At 38.1% G+C, this 16,359-nt stretch overlaps 1 protein-coding gene across 1 annotated transcript; it reads left to right on the plus strand.

Annotated features, from left to right (window-relative positions):
- Nucleotides 1-1,643: 1,643 nt before the first annotated feature.
- Nucleotides 1,644-4,069, plus strand: il22 (interleukin 22). The gene is made up of 6 exons (XM_088003426.1): nucleotides 1,644-1,711; nucleotides 1,799-2,012; nucleotides 2,094-2,159; nucleotides 2,235-2,384; nucleotides 2,595-2,654; nucleotides 3,618-4,069. The coding sequence occupies exons 2-6, from the start codon at nucleotides 1,833-1,835 to the stop codon at nucleotides 3,738-3,740; spliced, it is 579 nt and encodes a 192-aa protein (XP_087859552.1). The 5' UTR covers nucleotides 1,644-1,711; nucleotides 1,799-1,832; the 3' UTR covers nucleotides 3,741-4,069.
- The last annotated feature ends 12,290 nt before the right edge of the window (nucleotides 4,070-16,359 follow it).

The raw sequence follows: 16,359 nt of genomic DNA on the forward strand, positions 1-16,359 counted from the left end.
TTTTTTTCATTTTGTTTAATTTTATTTGTTTTGTTCATGTATTTTGTGCATTTAAAACGTCTTCCAGTTCCAGTGTTAAATACTCATTAGAATTTAAAGTTTATAGATCTTTGAGAATGTGTTCTTGCATTATGTCATTAAAATGTTCTCAAAACAACAATATCATCGTTTATCATCCAGCAGAATTTATTATTGTGACAGGCCGATTGGTGAACATCAATTTAAAAGTTTAATAATATAAAAACTATATGTTCCCAATATACAAAAACCTTTGTATGTTGTTGATATGCATTTTGCATAAAATCACCATTTTTGACCATAAATGTGTTTAAATCATGCAGAAAACCAATTAGTTTATTTCTGAGATAGACTAAAGAATCGTCTCTTACTGATGTATTTTCCTAGATGAGGCAATTTCTCCCCTGATGCCAGAGTTTAGAAAACCTTCACACCTCAGCGGGATTCACACCCACAACCCACACAATAACAGAGAAAACACAAAGGAAGGAGCCACTTGATCTTTAAAGGCGGAACCAGGAAAACCTGGACGGCTGACGGGAAAAGCGCCGTTGGTACTTACAGGAGAGAAAAGGCTTTGGAAATGAGTTTTAAAAGACGTCTCCCCGTTTACGTAATGAGGGGAAAATTTTACATGCAAATTAGATTTTTCTCAACTTAATTTCAGGTGAGCTGATATTTTATATTGTTTTTGTTGTTGGATTATGTAAGTGAGGCTCGGCCCAGTTGGCACCGATTAATAAACAGATTAAAGTCCCACATGAATACATAAAGGGCTGCTCTCCATTTGATAGCTGACACTGAATCACAGCACAAACGCTGGCATTGATCTAGATAACCATCACTGTGCCACAGCCAGGTTACATAACATCTGCACTTGGGTTGCTGCGAGGTGAAAGGTCATCGTTGCAAGAAACTGTGGCGACTTTTTGACATAAATCAGCAAAATATGATGCCAACAAACTGAAGGTAATTTCCATCCAGAGGTAAATAATTAGGCGAAACGTCACGCAGTGACATCACGGCTGATTAATGTTGATCTTTTGCAGGTTAGTTTGGATGCACATTTTAGCGTTTTGATTTTAAACAAAAACAGAACGTTTTTGATTGATGTCGTTCGTTTTCAGGTCAGTTTTGATGCACATTTTAGGGTTTTGTTTCTAAGCAGTAATGAGTTTGCAGCTGAAAGCAGAGAAACTCTCCTTCATGCTAATTGTTCTCTGAACCGTAACAATAACCCCGCCACTTTAACTTGTAAGCAGAGCCGATGTGAACGTGGTTTTTTTTCCTGATAGGGAAATAATCAGTCACTTCCAGTTTTTGACTCACCTGGGATCTGATGCGCAGGCGCGGCAGCGCGCACGCGCACACACACACACACACGCACACACACACACACACACAAATAGGTACAGAGAGGAAATTGTACATAGAAGTGTAATGAAAATATTTTTATACATGTGGATAAGCAGTAATATTAGTCGTCACACCTTGAATGACAGGTAATTTCCTCTTTGTGTTGTTAACAGTAAACACGGCAGACCAGCGTTGACCTGTGTGTGTGTCTGCGTGTGTGTCGGTGTGTGTGTGCTGGGGTTTTTTGCTTGTCCTAGATTCTTGGAGTGGGGGCGGAGGGTTGATAGTATAAAGGGCCGAGGCGCTCCAGCATCTTCACTACAGCACCTGCAGACAGGTTGGTGAACACTCAGCAGCAGATCTGCTTCCTCCATCAACTGCTGCTCTTTTAAATTTTTTAAACATTTCTGCTTTTTCCTTTCAGCTGAAACGTCTCTGCTCTCCACGAACGGATCACCATGCAGCTCGACAACGCTACGATTCTCTCCTGCCTGCGATCGGCCGCTGCCGCGCTCGCCGTCCTATTTCTGATTGGCTGGACCGGACAGGTGGTGTCGCACCCCGTGCACCAAGTGCACCTCTCCCCGCCGCTGAACGACCCGAAGACGCATGAGGACATCGGTAAACTGTCGGCGCATGTAAGTTCACACAAAACAGAAGATGGCGGATGTTTTCTGAGTGGCTTAGTTTGACCAAAGGTGTTTATTTCTGGTTTTTAGGCTCAGAGGAAAGAGCTGGAGGAGGACACCAGCATCAGGCTGATGCCCAGAGTCAACACCGACCAGGTGAGTCTGGTTCCCATCCAGCTAAGAGATTTCCATCACAGCTGAACCTTTACTGAAGATCTCCGTCTCCTCCAGAACCACATGGAGATCTGCTGCCTCCACGCCAACATCCTCAACTTCTACCTGAACAACATCCTGCACAAATACAGCGAGGAGCATCCCAGCATGCACAAGCTGCAGACTGACCTCCACCGCGTCAGCAGCGACCTGCAGACCCAAGGCTGCGTAAGTCTTCACTTCTGTCATAAAGCTGCACAGGAAGCGCTACAGTCTGAGGCTAGAACTGTACTTCATATCAGGGCTGAAGAACCAACACAAAACTGTCTTTTTACTGTCACTGCGGTCGATTCTGGCGCTGATAGCGACTCCCTGCGGTTCGCGCTCGCAGACAGGAAGACCAAACTGATAACCCTCTGAATCTTCCTCTGTCTGCAGAACGTCACTCACTACCACGACCATCGCCACGCCGTCGAGTTTCGCAGGAAGCTGGAGAGGGTGAGTTCATGATTTCAGCCCACTGTCTGATTTTATTACGTCTTGAAAGCTGCCTGGGTTTTATTACTGCAACAGAAAGAAACTTGTATCAAAAATAAAAAAATAGAAAGATTGGCGATAATTTGGATCATCAACATATTAAATAAAGTTCTTATTTAGCTCCTTTATTAATTGCTGAATCTTTCCAAGTGTTTTTACTCTGGTTTCCACTGTAATTATCTCACAAGAAGTAAAGAATCGATTGATTTGTTTTTGGAAAATTGAAATGAAGTCTTGGTTTCTGTTTGGATTGTTAGTGTCTTCTCTATTTGTTTTAATCAAACTTCATTTTGTTTCTTATTTTGTAATTTATTTGTGATGTTTCAGTTGTTGTGAAGCATTTTGGTCAGCAGAGGTTTTATAAATGTGCTATGAACTTTGACTTGACCAGAAACTTGGAATATGACAAAACCTACAAGAATCTTGTCAGGAATCTATGGGAGCTTAAAGTTGAAGAAAAAGTTCTACTTCCACTGGCAGATTATTTCCTTTATAACATGGGAAAATGTCTTTTTAATGAAATAATCTGACTTCCTATTTACTTAAACTCAAACAGCTTCCTGAAAAGTTGGTTTTGTATTTTTTTCCAAGTCTACTGAGATAATTTGCACTAAAAGCTAAACCAGAAACACTTTGTGAGATTTTGAGTTTTTGCAGTGAAACCAGAGGAATTGATTTTCAGGTTTTTCCATAAAGGCTGAAAGTTAAAATTTATTACAATTTACTTTTCCATCAGCCTCCCAAATGTGAAAATTATGACATTGTTGTTAAAAAGTTTTGAAAATAATACTCTAAAGAAAAGTTTATACCGTTAAAGGTCCAAATCTGAAAACCATTTAAGAAATCAAATTAAAATCCATGTGTGGATTTAGTTGTTGGCTTTAAATTGAGTTAATAAATGTTCCTTTGCGTCGTTTTGTTCAGATGGAGGGCGAGCGCGGCATCAACAAAGCCGTTGGAGAAATCGACATCCTCTTTACGTACCTGCACGATTTCTGCAAGGAGCCCCAAGCCGCCGCCAACGCCACCGGCGCCGCCAGGACCTGAGCCCCACTGCTTCCCTACAAACATATTTATTTTATTTAAATTTTTATCGCAGCAACTTTTGTACTTTTATTTATTGGTCTATTTAATTGCAGATCATATTAAATTTCTTTTTATTGTTACTCATAAAATATTTATACGTTTTGGTCGGTTTGTTGTTGAATGCCGGAGCTGAGGAGGTTTTGGTGTTCATTCTGATTTTGCCATTTTATGGCTGATTTTTAAAAGTTACAGTATTTGAACGTCAGACAACTTGGTTGTGCTCATTGAACTGCTTGCTATAAGTTTTATTGGAAACTTTTTTAAAATAAAGAATAAATACTTTGATTAAAGCTTTGTAATTTGTTTTTTTATCTCCACAGAAACTATCAGTTTATCGCCAGAAAGCACTGATGGGTCACTTTTTATTTTATTTAACTTATAAAATTGTTTTGGTTCGTTTTCTTCTCACTAAATCACACATGGTGAAAACATGACATAAACGCAAAAAGCTGCAAGGAAAACTGGATAAATGAGTCAATAAATAACTGAAATAATCAACAAAAACAGGATCAAATCAAATCTTCAACATCCAAAGACTGAGGGGAGTTTTAAAAACTAAGCTCAAAAATCATCATAATAGTTTTTATTAAATATATTCAAACAAACTGTGAGAATTTCCCATAATATCCGACTAGCAGCTTCATCTCCAAACAGTAATATTTACTGTTTCAGGTGAAGAAATCTTGGAAAACATCAGCTGAATTGGCTGTGAGTGAAAACTGCTTCACTTCCTGCTGGAGTCGACCGACTTCCAGAACCTGAATTTAACTGGTAGGAGAAATTTCACCGCAACAGAAAACAAACTAAGATATTTAGTATTTCTGTAGCCTTTAATACGAATGATCAGACAATATTACTGGAAAGAAGAATGGAGTCATCTGTGAACCAAGATGGCGGCTTTTCTTAGCTTTCCCCCAGAAAACCCCAGAGAAGCAGGCGGATCGATGCAGGTCGTGATTATTTTAGTCACCATCTGCAAATGATTCTGATGAGTCATCGGATAAAATAAGTGGCACATTTTGCAGGTTTTTATAAAATTAAATAAGCCTTTTCTATGCAATATCAGAAATATATTCAAATATGGAAATAAAGAATTATTAACTCCTTTTTAAATAAAAAAAGAAACATTTTGTTGGCTGAAATGCCACAACGTGGCTTTTCTTCAGTGAATTTGAACTGTGTGAATGTAAAGAAATGGAGTTTTGGCTCAAACATATTGAATGTGAAATATTTTGAACAGTTTTTGTTTCAGCAAATGGTCTTTTACTGAGTCGGCTTGGTTTAGTTCACAATTAACCAATTACTAAATAATTATAATAATTTCTTCATCATGATTAATTGTTTCAGCCCCAGATTGAGCTGATATTTTCTCGCCTACTTCAAGTCGTCAGTTCGGTTCTATTGATGCTCTGAGTCACGTGGGTGAAAATGAAATGTGGTTCATAAATTTTCACTTTAACAAATGAAATAATGTTTGTTTTTATTTAGGTCATTTTTTACATTAAATATTACTTCTTGTAGTGAAAAGAGAAGAAATGTGGATGGAGTTTGTTTATTTATCCAAATGTAAATTTTATGATTCTGACCAGGAACGTGACAGTAGATTGAACCGAGTCGTCTTCCATGTTCAGATTGTCCAAAATGTAAAACCATTAAAGCCCAGGACAAACCATTACAGACAAACCATTAAAGCCGAGGACAAACTATTAAAGCTGAGGACAAACCATTAAAGCTGAGGACAAACCATTAAAGCTGAGGACAAACCATTAAAGCCGAGGACAAACCATTAAAGCCGAGGACAAACCATTAAAGCTGAGGACAAACCATTAAAGCCGAGGACAAACCATTAAAGCCGAGGACAAACCATTAAAGCCGAGGACAAACCATTAAAGCTCAGAACAAACCATTAAAGCTGAGGACAAACCATTAAAGCCGAGGACAAACCATTAAAGCCGAGGACAAACCATTAAAGCTGAGGACAAACCATTAAAGCCGAGGACAAACCATTAAAGCCGAGGACAAACCATTAAAGCCGAGGACAAACCATTAAAGCTGAGGACAAACCATTAAAGCCGAGGACAAACCATTAAAGCCGAGGACAAACCATTAAAGCTGAGGACAAACCATTAAAGCCGAGGACAAACCATTAAAGCCGAGGACAAACCATTAAAGCCGAGGACAAACCATTAAAGCTCAGGACAAACCATTAAAGCCGAGGACAAACCATTAAAGCCGAGGACAAACCATTAAAGCTCAGGACAAACCATTAAAGCCGAGGACAAACCATTAAAGCTCAGGACAAACCATTAAAGCTGAGGACAAACCATTAAAGCCGAGGACAAACCATTAAAGCTGAGGACAAACCATTAAAGCCGAGGACAAACCATTAAAGCCGAGGACAAACCATTAAAGCTCAGGCCAAACCATTAAAGCCGAGGACAAACCATTAAAGCTGAGGACAAACCATTAAAGCCGAGGACAAACCATTAAAGCCGAGGACAAACCATTAAAGCTCAGGCCAAACCATTAAAGCCGAGGACAAACCATTAAAGCTCAGGACAAACCATTAAAGCTCAGGACAAACCATTAAAGCCGAGGACAAACCACTAAAGCCGAGGACAAACCATTAAAGCTCAGGACAAACCATTAAAGCTCAGGACAAACCATTAAAGCTCAGGACAAACCATTAAAGCTCAGGACAAACCATTAAAGCCGAGGACAAACCATTAAAGCTCAGGACAAACCATTAAAGCTCAGGACAAACCATTAAAGCTCAGGACAAACCATTAAAGCTCAGGACAAACCATTAAAGCTCAGGACAAACCATTAAAGCTCAGGACAAACCATTAAAGCTCAGGACAAACCATTAAAGCTCAGGACAAACCATTAAAGCTCAGGACAAACCATTAAAGCTCAGGACAAACCATTAAAGCTGAGGACAAACCATTAAAGCCCAAGACAAACCATTAAAGCCCAAGACAAACCATTAAAGCTCAGGACAAACCATTAAAGCTCAGGACAAACCATTAAAGCCGAGGACAAACCACTAAAGCCGAGGACAAACCATTAAAGCTCAGGACAAACCATTAAAGCTCAGGACAAACCATTAAAGCTCAGGACAAACCATTAAAGCTCAGGACAAACCATTAAAGCCGAGGACAAACCATTAAAGCTCAGGACAAACCATTAAAGCTCAGGACAAACCATTAAAGCTCAGGACAAACCATTAAAGCTCAGGACAAACCATTAAAGCTCAGGACAAACCATTAAAGCTCAGGACAAACCATTAAAGCTCAGGACAAACCATTAAAGCTCAGGACAAACCATTAAAGCTGAGGACAAACCATTAAAGCCCAAGACAAACCATTAAAGCCGACTCTCTGACTTCACAAACTTACTGAGAAACTTGCAGTTCTCACTTTGAGACTAGTTTTATTAAAAACTTTTTATTTTATTCACAGGAAACTGGATCCGACCAACTAAAACCAACGGAACCATCAAACTGTCTGGGAACTGGCCAGTTTAATTGGAAAAACACCAGTAGGTGGCGCTAATAGGAGATATTCTCATAATTGGTTATTTTTCTGTGCCACCATAAAATCTAAAATGATTAGACAATTGTGGCCTGTATGTTTTCTTATATACTTTAGTTGAGAGTTAATTTTCTAAGTAGTATAATCTTTTGGCTGAATCGTGTAAACAAAAATTATAAATTAATATTTTAATCAAAAATATAAATTTGTTAAATGAAGTTCCATGTGAGTTGTTCATTTCAATAAGAAGCTCCATTATTTACTGTTTTAATACTTTTTAAAATTTAGTAGTTTAGGAGATAAAAGGCCATTTTATTTGTACATCAACAGGGTAAAAATTCAAAGTGATTAGAAAGAAAAAAAACAAGCAACAAATATTATATTCCACTAAGTGAAAATGAAGACAGTGTTTCGGCAGTTTTGCCGTTTTCTGGAGGTCTGTTTTGGATTAGAGGAGCATAAAAGCCGAGTGCTGAATCTCCAGGTTTGGCTCTGGAGATGCAGACCAGAACCAGAACCAGAACCAGATGTTTGGCGTATTTTACAGTCTGTTCTCACGACGCTCGTAAAGCATCGACATCACCAACAGTTTCCGAATACGTTTGGACTTTGTGCCAGAAAACGGGACAAAATATATTCGAGTGAGACGTTTGCAGAGGCCGACTCTCCGCTGATGTCAGCGATTCGTTAATATCTGCTGCAGTTACAACTCAGAAACTGTTTAAGTCATCTAAACGAGCTTCACTGACGCACAACTTTAAAAGATTGGAAATGAAACCGAATATGTGCCAGTGGTTTATTTTTATGCAGTCGGTTTGCTTTGATTTGAAATGCTGCTGATGCTGAAGCTCGTCCAGACGGGCGCAGAGTAACCCGATTATTACTGTGTAATTTATAAAACGATTAAAAATGGGCGCATTTATTAGTAAATTCACAGAAATCCCTGAAACAAAATGCTTCCCAGGAGCTTCTGGAAGGTTTTAGCTTTTAGATTAACATTTTGCCACCAATCGGCCCATCGTGATAAATTCTGTGGGTGATAAAATGTCCCAGATGTTACTGCAATAAACAATAATATTGTTGTTTTGAGGCCATTTTAATGGCATAATAATAATGCAAGAACACATTCTCAAAGATTAATAAACTTTAAATGCTAATAAAAAATTAACACTGGAACTGGAAGACATTTTAAACAGCAAATAAAATGAATTAAAAAGTCTCTGGAAACAACATCGTCCTTCTAAAAGCTGGTTAGTTGAGACCAAAGCTTCAAACTGAAGAGTTTTATTATGAACTCTGGAAGGAAAATGATCATGCCAATGAAGATGAGTCCGTTTTAATTTATTATGCAATTAATTGATTGATTATTGCAATTGGCCGAGTCACCAAATCTCATTCATGAAACTTTTTTTTTGCAGAAAATCCAAACATAACATGTTCTAACCAGCAACCTTTGAGTTTCTGCAGGAGTTAAAGGTTTCCCAGGAAATCCCAAACTGAAGAGCAGGTAATGAACCTGCAGGTTGTCGTCTCAGTCGGTTGTTTCCCTCCCCACACAGTCAGCAGAGTTAAGGCCACGACACCCGCTGGGTGAGCAGTGGTTAGAACTGTCTGTGGCAGCAGCTCTTAAATAGGACACTGATGCTTTCTGCTGCATCTGGGCATGCTAAGAAGTTGCTCGTCTGCAGCTTTGTGACCTGAGATGGTTGTAGGAGTGGCTGTTCTGAGTCACAGCAAACTGGCTTGTAGCTTAAAGCTTTACTGAAGTGTTTCATGCTGGTCTTGAGGGATTACTGCAGCTGGCTATACATTTCCACCCACTTCTCATGAGAATGGATGTTGCTAGAATGATTTACTTTAGATTTTCTGCCATCCATTCAGGGTCAAATGAAATCATGCACACAAACAGGGTTTCTGAAGGTTTCACCAACTCAAATTTAAGACTTTTTAAGACTATTATGAATGGAATTTAAGACCTATTTATTATTGCCAACCAACTGGCAATAAAAAATGCAAAAAAGCTTCCAACATAGCTAGTTAGCTAGCAGAGATATGTTAGCTGCTGGTTAGCAGTAGCCTGAGCTGAAGATGTCTGAGTGTGACAGAAAATTCGCTCTGGAAAAAACAAAACACATAGAAATATATTAGATTAAATACTTCAAAATTTAAGACTTGTCTGTAGCATATTAAAGGCCACCTTGCTGTTTTACAATCAATTTAAGGCATTTTAGATTAAATACTCAACATTTAAGACTTGTCTGTAGCATATTAAAGGCCACCTTGCTGTTTTACAATCAATTTAAGATATTTTAAGGCCTTAATTTTAGATTGGTAATTTAAGCATGGACACTGTGCCTAACAAACATGAAAACTTCCTGTGGCCATCAACCAGTTTCTGCCATCACTTTGACAAAATATTGGGCTGTTCTTTAAGACTATTAAAATACTATTGAAAGTATCAATTTCCGCCATTTTGGTCAAGCAGCTCAATTTTGGACATAAAACTTTTCGGCAGAGTGAATTTGACTCATCCAAGTAAGCAGAAGTTCACTGTGGACAGCGCCACCTATGCCATATCAGGTCAGTATTTTTGATTCCTGGGTCGTTTCTGAACATCAAACTGATTTTCTTTCATCTGAGGGAAGCGATTTGTGTGGCCAAAATGTGGCAAATTCCTAGATTATCAGAATAAATTGTATTTAGGTGCAGTTGTTTTAAAAAACAATCAATCCAGTGAAACCTGGCACAATAAGCAATAAATCAATTAATTGCGTGACAAATTACAATGACTATGATCATTTTCATTTGGACAACAGACTAAATTGCCACAAAATAAGATTTTCAGTCTATACACTTTGGATAGGATTTGAAATACATGCTGCATCCAATCTGACCACTAGATGGCAGCAATCAAATCACACAGATCCTTTAAATCTCAGAAGATGCCTCAGAAAGCTGATTTGGACGTAAAAAGGAAGCAACTAAACTGAAAAAGTAGCAAAAAATGTTCTAAGATGACAACTGATGATGAAGATCCTGAAAAATGACTCAGAGAATCACAAAAGAGCAAATTAACAACGTTCCAAACCAGCCATAAACTATTTTAAATGTTTTTTACTAACATTTAAATGCTATTAATTGATTAAAATAATAATGTGTTGTCATGGCTGGCATAAGAAAAGACCTGTTGGACTTTTTGTGGTTCCCACTGACATTTAAACTGGTGCATAAGTTGTGCTGAGACCACAAGCAGACGAGACCTACTTACCTAGTTTCAATGGTGTAGGCTCAGTTTCAGCTCCATGACAATGAGAAAATGCTTGACATGTGTGTTTGTGGGACAAAGTGAACAAAGCAAAACTAAGATTAAAACTAAAGCGTTTGTGTTGCAGTTTATTTGAAGACCAAACTACCAGAGAGGCCAACGAAGATGCAGAAACACCTTCAGCAGCTGGACTTTTTGGATGTTTTTAGTATTTTAAATGTATTTTGAGAAGCCTTATTTTTTTAAGATTTTTGATAAAAGCTCCTCTGGCTTTGCATTTTAATACTTTGAATTAAAACTCAAAGTGTGCAGGGTTTAGTCACCCTCATTAGCAAGCTGCTAACAGACACTTTCACCATCATGTCATCACTTCACTCTGATAATCTGCAGCACAAAGGGGTGGAAGTATGCATGCTTCCCTGTAATTCACCTGTCCGAAGGGGGCGGGGCTTAACAGAGCTCTACCTGAGTGATTTCATCATCAGGGGATTTCCCACATGCAAGCTACCCAGAACAGAAGAAACGCCAGCAAACGTCCAGCCCTGTGTGTTTTATTGATCTAAATTTAGCTTTGTGTGGACACAAACCCTGAACCAGCAGCTATTTATAGAAGCAGTGTTGTTTAAAGAGGAAAACTCCTCATGATAAAACAAATCAGAGCGTTGAAGAACAGTCAGAGAAATGTGTTTACTTGGAGAGTCATCCTCTGACACAGAGTCTGAGTCAGCAGCAAATCAGAAAACCAAGTCAACCCTCCTTCGATCCACAAGGAGGCGTCACCGCTTCTGAAATTTAAAGCTGTGTGACGACGACACTGAGCTAAACTGCACTGCAGGTGTTACAGCATAAAAAAGGACATTTAATGATAGAACCCCTGAATATTATTTAACATATCAGTTTTAATGGTGGTAAAGGATGTAACATTTTTAATCATTCAGTTCCATTAAAATCATAAATACTTTATTCATCCCAAAGGGAAATTAAATATAACTAATAAAAGTTTTCTGGTGAGAAAGTATCTCCAGTAGCAGTCAGTATAGCAATGAAGAGGCCTCTGACTGAAGACTCATAACATCAGAAAACGCTAACAGCTCAACATCCAACAACATCAGCTGGCATGCACTGCTAATCCACCTCATTTGCTTTAGCCGCTCCTCTTTAAATGTCTGGCCTTACGGTTAGAAAGATGTTGGAGGAGGGGATACGATTTCTACTCATTATTATCGATGGAAGAGATGGTTTGGACTTCCTCCTATCTGCATCTGGAGAATGTTCCGGCTGCGCAGAATCCAGAACCAGCGGGAACAAACGTAAAAATATGCAACGGCTGAACCAGGAAAAATTAACATAAAGTTTAAAAAGATAACAAATCAGGACAGACAACATGAGCGGCTCCATCACTTTTTAATCAGTCATCATCGTCGTCATCACAGAAAGTTTTCTGTATTAAATCTGTTTGGGTCTAATAACTGTAGCCCAAAAACTTAATGACCCAACGTTCACATGTTACAGCTTATTTTTATGTGTAGATCTGCTATTTGAGGTTAAAAGTGCAGTGTAACTACTTCAGACTTTTATTTTGAAGGTCAGCTTTTTGCTAACTTGTTGCTACAATAATCACCAAACTCTATTAGGATCAATTTTTGATATCGGCCATAATTGGCAGTTGTTCAGGGTGTCTTTAGAAAGGGGGAGTCCAAGCTCTTCATAAAAAATAAATAACGAAACAGTTTATTAGTTTAGTATTACTGATTTCTGTGGAACATAATTCCAAATTATTGGTTGAAAATGTGCATATTCTCAGCTTTATGAGTATATCTAAAATATTTAAAAGAAATACCTAAGCACAGTTCTAACTGCCACATTTTTTTATATTTAATCTTTTCTACTGTTTTCTTTTCGGTTTGTAATGTGTAGTGCTACCTTTCACCACCAGAGGGCGTTGTAGTGACGGGTGCAGAAAAAGTTTGAAGCCAGGCATAGAGGAGAGAAAGTAGGGAAAAATGAACACGGTATGTAAATGTTCATGTCTGTATTTTGTTACACTATGCAGGAGTTTAATGTTAATATTTGTTAATTGTTATTTTGTCTGTCTTATTCAGTTTCACGTGCTGAATATTTAATAAATTTGCCAGTTTGAGGAAGCATCATCCTTCAAAGCGACTACAAAATTGAAACGACCAATCAGAGCAGGGAGGCGGGTCTTAGCGCTGTCCATCAAGCTTCAATAATCCACAACAGTTTGTTCACACAAAACAATTAGCCATGCTCTTTAGTAACTTATGATAATTCATATGAACGTAACCTGGATTTTACTTTGAAGGTTTCCTTTTATATCTAATATTTTATTTTGGCGGTGTTGAAATCTGACTTCCTGTATAATTTAGCCTTACTGTTTTCAGTCTGTTAAATATTGTATTACTGAAAGCACTTTTTAGTTGCTGCATTGTGCCTGCAAGGTTTTTCCATGTTTTTGTCTAAATGAGGATGATTTTTATGGTTCCTTGTGCCAGATCATGTAGCCAGGACTGTTTACGACAAAATTCAAAATTGACAGCCAATCCATGTGATCAGTATCGGCAGCATAAAACCTGATTCGAGCATCAAACTTGTAAAAATAGAACTCAAAACTAGTATCTGCAAATCTTACTGAAACGAAGCAACACTGGGAAAGAGGTTGGCCCAAAATTCCTCCACAGTGGCGTTTAGTAAATTAAATGTGACAAAGATCAGATCATTTCAGCGTAACCTCTGAACTTGAGAGGGTACACCTTCTTTTTACCAAAACCGTGTGACCCAAAGAAGGCTTTGCATAAAACAATTAACTGAAATAAGTAAGCAGACAACATTTATGACACTGAAAAGCGTCATAGAGGCCAGAAACGGCACGTTGGTTCCCCTCTATTTATAGGACAACCAGAGGAACAAGAACAACGTTTCTTCACCAAACGTCTGCAGTGACTAAGGTATCGCGGTTGCATAATAATGAAAAGCTAAAGTTGCTTCATCTTGGCACAGGAACAAAAGAATTTCAGGTGATGAATTTCCCAATGAAGGCCAGTTAATACCTGGGAATGCCAGAGTCAGTGTGTCAGTGTTGCAGCACAAAGCTCTTTATTCTTAGTTAGGAGGATTCCTGTCACAATAAGCGATAAATCAATCAATCGCATGATCATTTAAAACAAATTCAATCATTTTCTACCAAACATTGAAAGACAAAACCCTTCAGTCTGGTGTTTTGGTCTCAATTACCCATTTTTAAGGTAAATGTTTGCAAAGAGTTCCTGATTATTTTATTTATTATTTCCGTTGTTTCATTTTGAATATTTACGTCTTCCAATCCCAGTGTTAAATGTTCGCTAGTCTATTGATCTTTGACAATGTGTTCTTGCATTGTTGTCTCATTATTAGCATTAAATCACTTGAAAATGACCTCAAAACAATAATATTGTTTTGTTTTTTTACCAGTTTTACAGCTGATTTGAAGAAACATCTATGGAAGGAAAACTATAAAAACTAAACTCAGCACTGCAAAAAAATCCAAATCTTACTAAGTATTGGTTTTTATTTCCAGTTTCTACAGTAAATATGTCAGAAAACCTGAAATATGGTGAAGCAAATAAATACCGTATTTTCCAGAATATAGAGCACACCTTACTATAAGCCGCATGTGCATGTTCTAATTGAAAATTAGTGCTTTCTTCTTTGATTTCCAATTTTCACTTCCAATGATTCACTTCCTGCTACAGAGCCCCCTGGTGGTTGAAGAAAAACAGCACCAGGCTGTAAGCCGCATGGTTCAAAGTCTGGGAAAAAAGTAGAGGCTTATAGTCTGAAAAATACGGTAACTTTTCAGCAAGATACAGTAGCTTGTTTTTGACTTCTTCACTTATAACAACATGTTTTTCCTCTGCAATAGTAAAATAAAATGCCAAGGGAACTGGTACTTTTTCAACAATATTAAGGAATTAAACAAGCTCCTCTATTATTTGTAAGTTTGTTTTATCTTATTTCAAGTTTTATAAGATATTTTCAGTGGATACTTGACAAAAAATACTTGGTAAGATTGTGATTTTTTTGCAGAAAGGAAAGTCCGGCAGTCAATTCCCTGCAGACACTTTGTCACTGCGCTGCTTGCAGTTAAAAAGAATAAGATCAAACACATAGTAAAAATATGGGCCAAGTTGTTTTTTTGAGAAAACTGCTTTGTGGAGCAAATAAGGTGCAAAGTCACTACCTGCCTCTGATGAACCATCAGCTCAGCTACAACCTACTTTAATCTGACCACAGATCTGAGAGGAACCAACCCAAGTCTGTCTTCACAGAAAATAAACCAGCAAGGCCACAAAATATCAGGTCATCTAATTCAACAACTTCATCCCCTCATCACTCGGTTTTCACAAAGCCAAAAACTGGGTTGTGAGAGTTAAATAAATATTTAACAAAATGTATCCAAATGGCAAAATAAGTTTATGAAATCTCTCAAATTCAGCTTATGGCTTCTTTAACGCATTCAAAAGTGTAAAAAATACATTAATAGAAATAAGACAAAAAGTATTAAACTCACAGAAATCCTCCAGTGTGGATGAACGGAAGATATTCAGAAACTGGGCCTTTAATGGCGTCTGTTGGGTGCAAAACCACTAAATCTTACTGGCTATTTGGTCGAGTTTAGTGCAAATATTTTAGTCAACTTGAAAAAAGACAAGACTAACAATAATCTGTGCAGATATCATCAATCGCTGGAGATGGGTTCTTCATAAAATCAGTTTTCATTTATTTATTTTATTGAAGTGTTGGAAATATTTGATTCTCTCCTGGTTTTTTCTGTTTTTGAAGATCTCAGCCGACACACTGCAAACACTAAAACTTGCCAAGCATTTTTCTACTTGGTAGAAAATGTCTTAGTGGACTTGAAATAAGACGGAAGTAACTTACAAGTAACTTTGCAGCAAAATAAATCAATAATTGCTGAATATTGAGCACTGGCAGATTAATAATATGAAGTAATTATTTACCTAAAACAAGTTCCTTTATGAAAAGTTGCTCATCTTATTTCAAGCGTATTAAGATATTTGCACAGGAAACTGGAGGAACTCCTTGGTAAGACTCGTTTTTGTTCAATAAACTGTCGTTTGTCTTTGTGCGTTTTGCTTCAGACCAAACATCCAAGTACGCCGTACAGTTTGAAGACGAAGCGTTTGTGCCACATGCAGCTGCAGGTTTTATATCCGGTGCAGCCGAATCCCTTCAGGCCGCCAGCCGTTTATTAACTACGATAAATATCGGCTCGTGTTTTCGACACTTAAAACTTTTCCTCTACGTTTATCGCTGACGCCTGATGTGGCGTTTAGCGCCAGATTTGAAAAACATCTTGGAAAGAAACTCTGTCATGGTCTGAATTAGATCTGCAGGAATTTTTGTGCGATTTCTTTGGAAGATCGTGATTGATGAACCACTTTTAGTTACAAGAAAACCTGAGAAAGGCAAGAATTACAAATGAGGGGGAAAAAGTGACTGTTCTGAATCATTTTTGCCTTTTGAGACGTGAAGCAGCTGCGTTCACTGAGCCTCAGAGTGCGGCTGCTTGACCTGGTTACTGTTCTGACTTCCAGGAAGAGCAGAACTTTGTTTTAACTCAGTCTGTTCTTCTTCTGCTCCTTCCACGGTGCCAGCTTGCTGAAATCTTCATAAACTCTCTGATCTGGGTCGGAGCCGTCGAAGGTGGGAGCCAAATCTGCAGAGTCACCGATTCTCCGGCTGGCAGTCTACAAACCGCAAC

This window comes from Poecilia mexicana, unplaced genomic scaffold (genome assembly GCF_051168715.1).
Source record: "Poecilia mexicana isolate PSO_F unplaced genomic scaffold, ASM5116871v1 scaffold_23, whole genome shotgun sequence".
NCBI classification, from domain to species: Eukaryota; Metazoa; Chordata; class Actinopteri; order Cyprinodontiformes; family Poeciliidae; genus Poecilia; species Poecilia mexicana.

Coding starts and splice junctions, on each gene's coding strand:
- il22 (XM_088003426.1), top strand. CDS start 1,833: ATGCAGCTCGACAACGCTACGATTCTCTCCTGCCTGCGATCGGCCGCT. Junction 2,013..2,093: donor TCGGTAAACTGTCGGCGCAT/GTAAGTTCACAC, acceptor TCTGGTTTTTAG/GCTCAGAGGAAAGAGCTGGA. Junction 2,655..3,617: donor TTCGCAGGAAGCTGGAGAGG/GTGAGTTCATGA, acceptor CGTTTTGTTCAG/ATGGAGGGCGAGCGCGGCAT.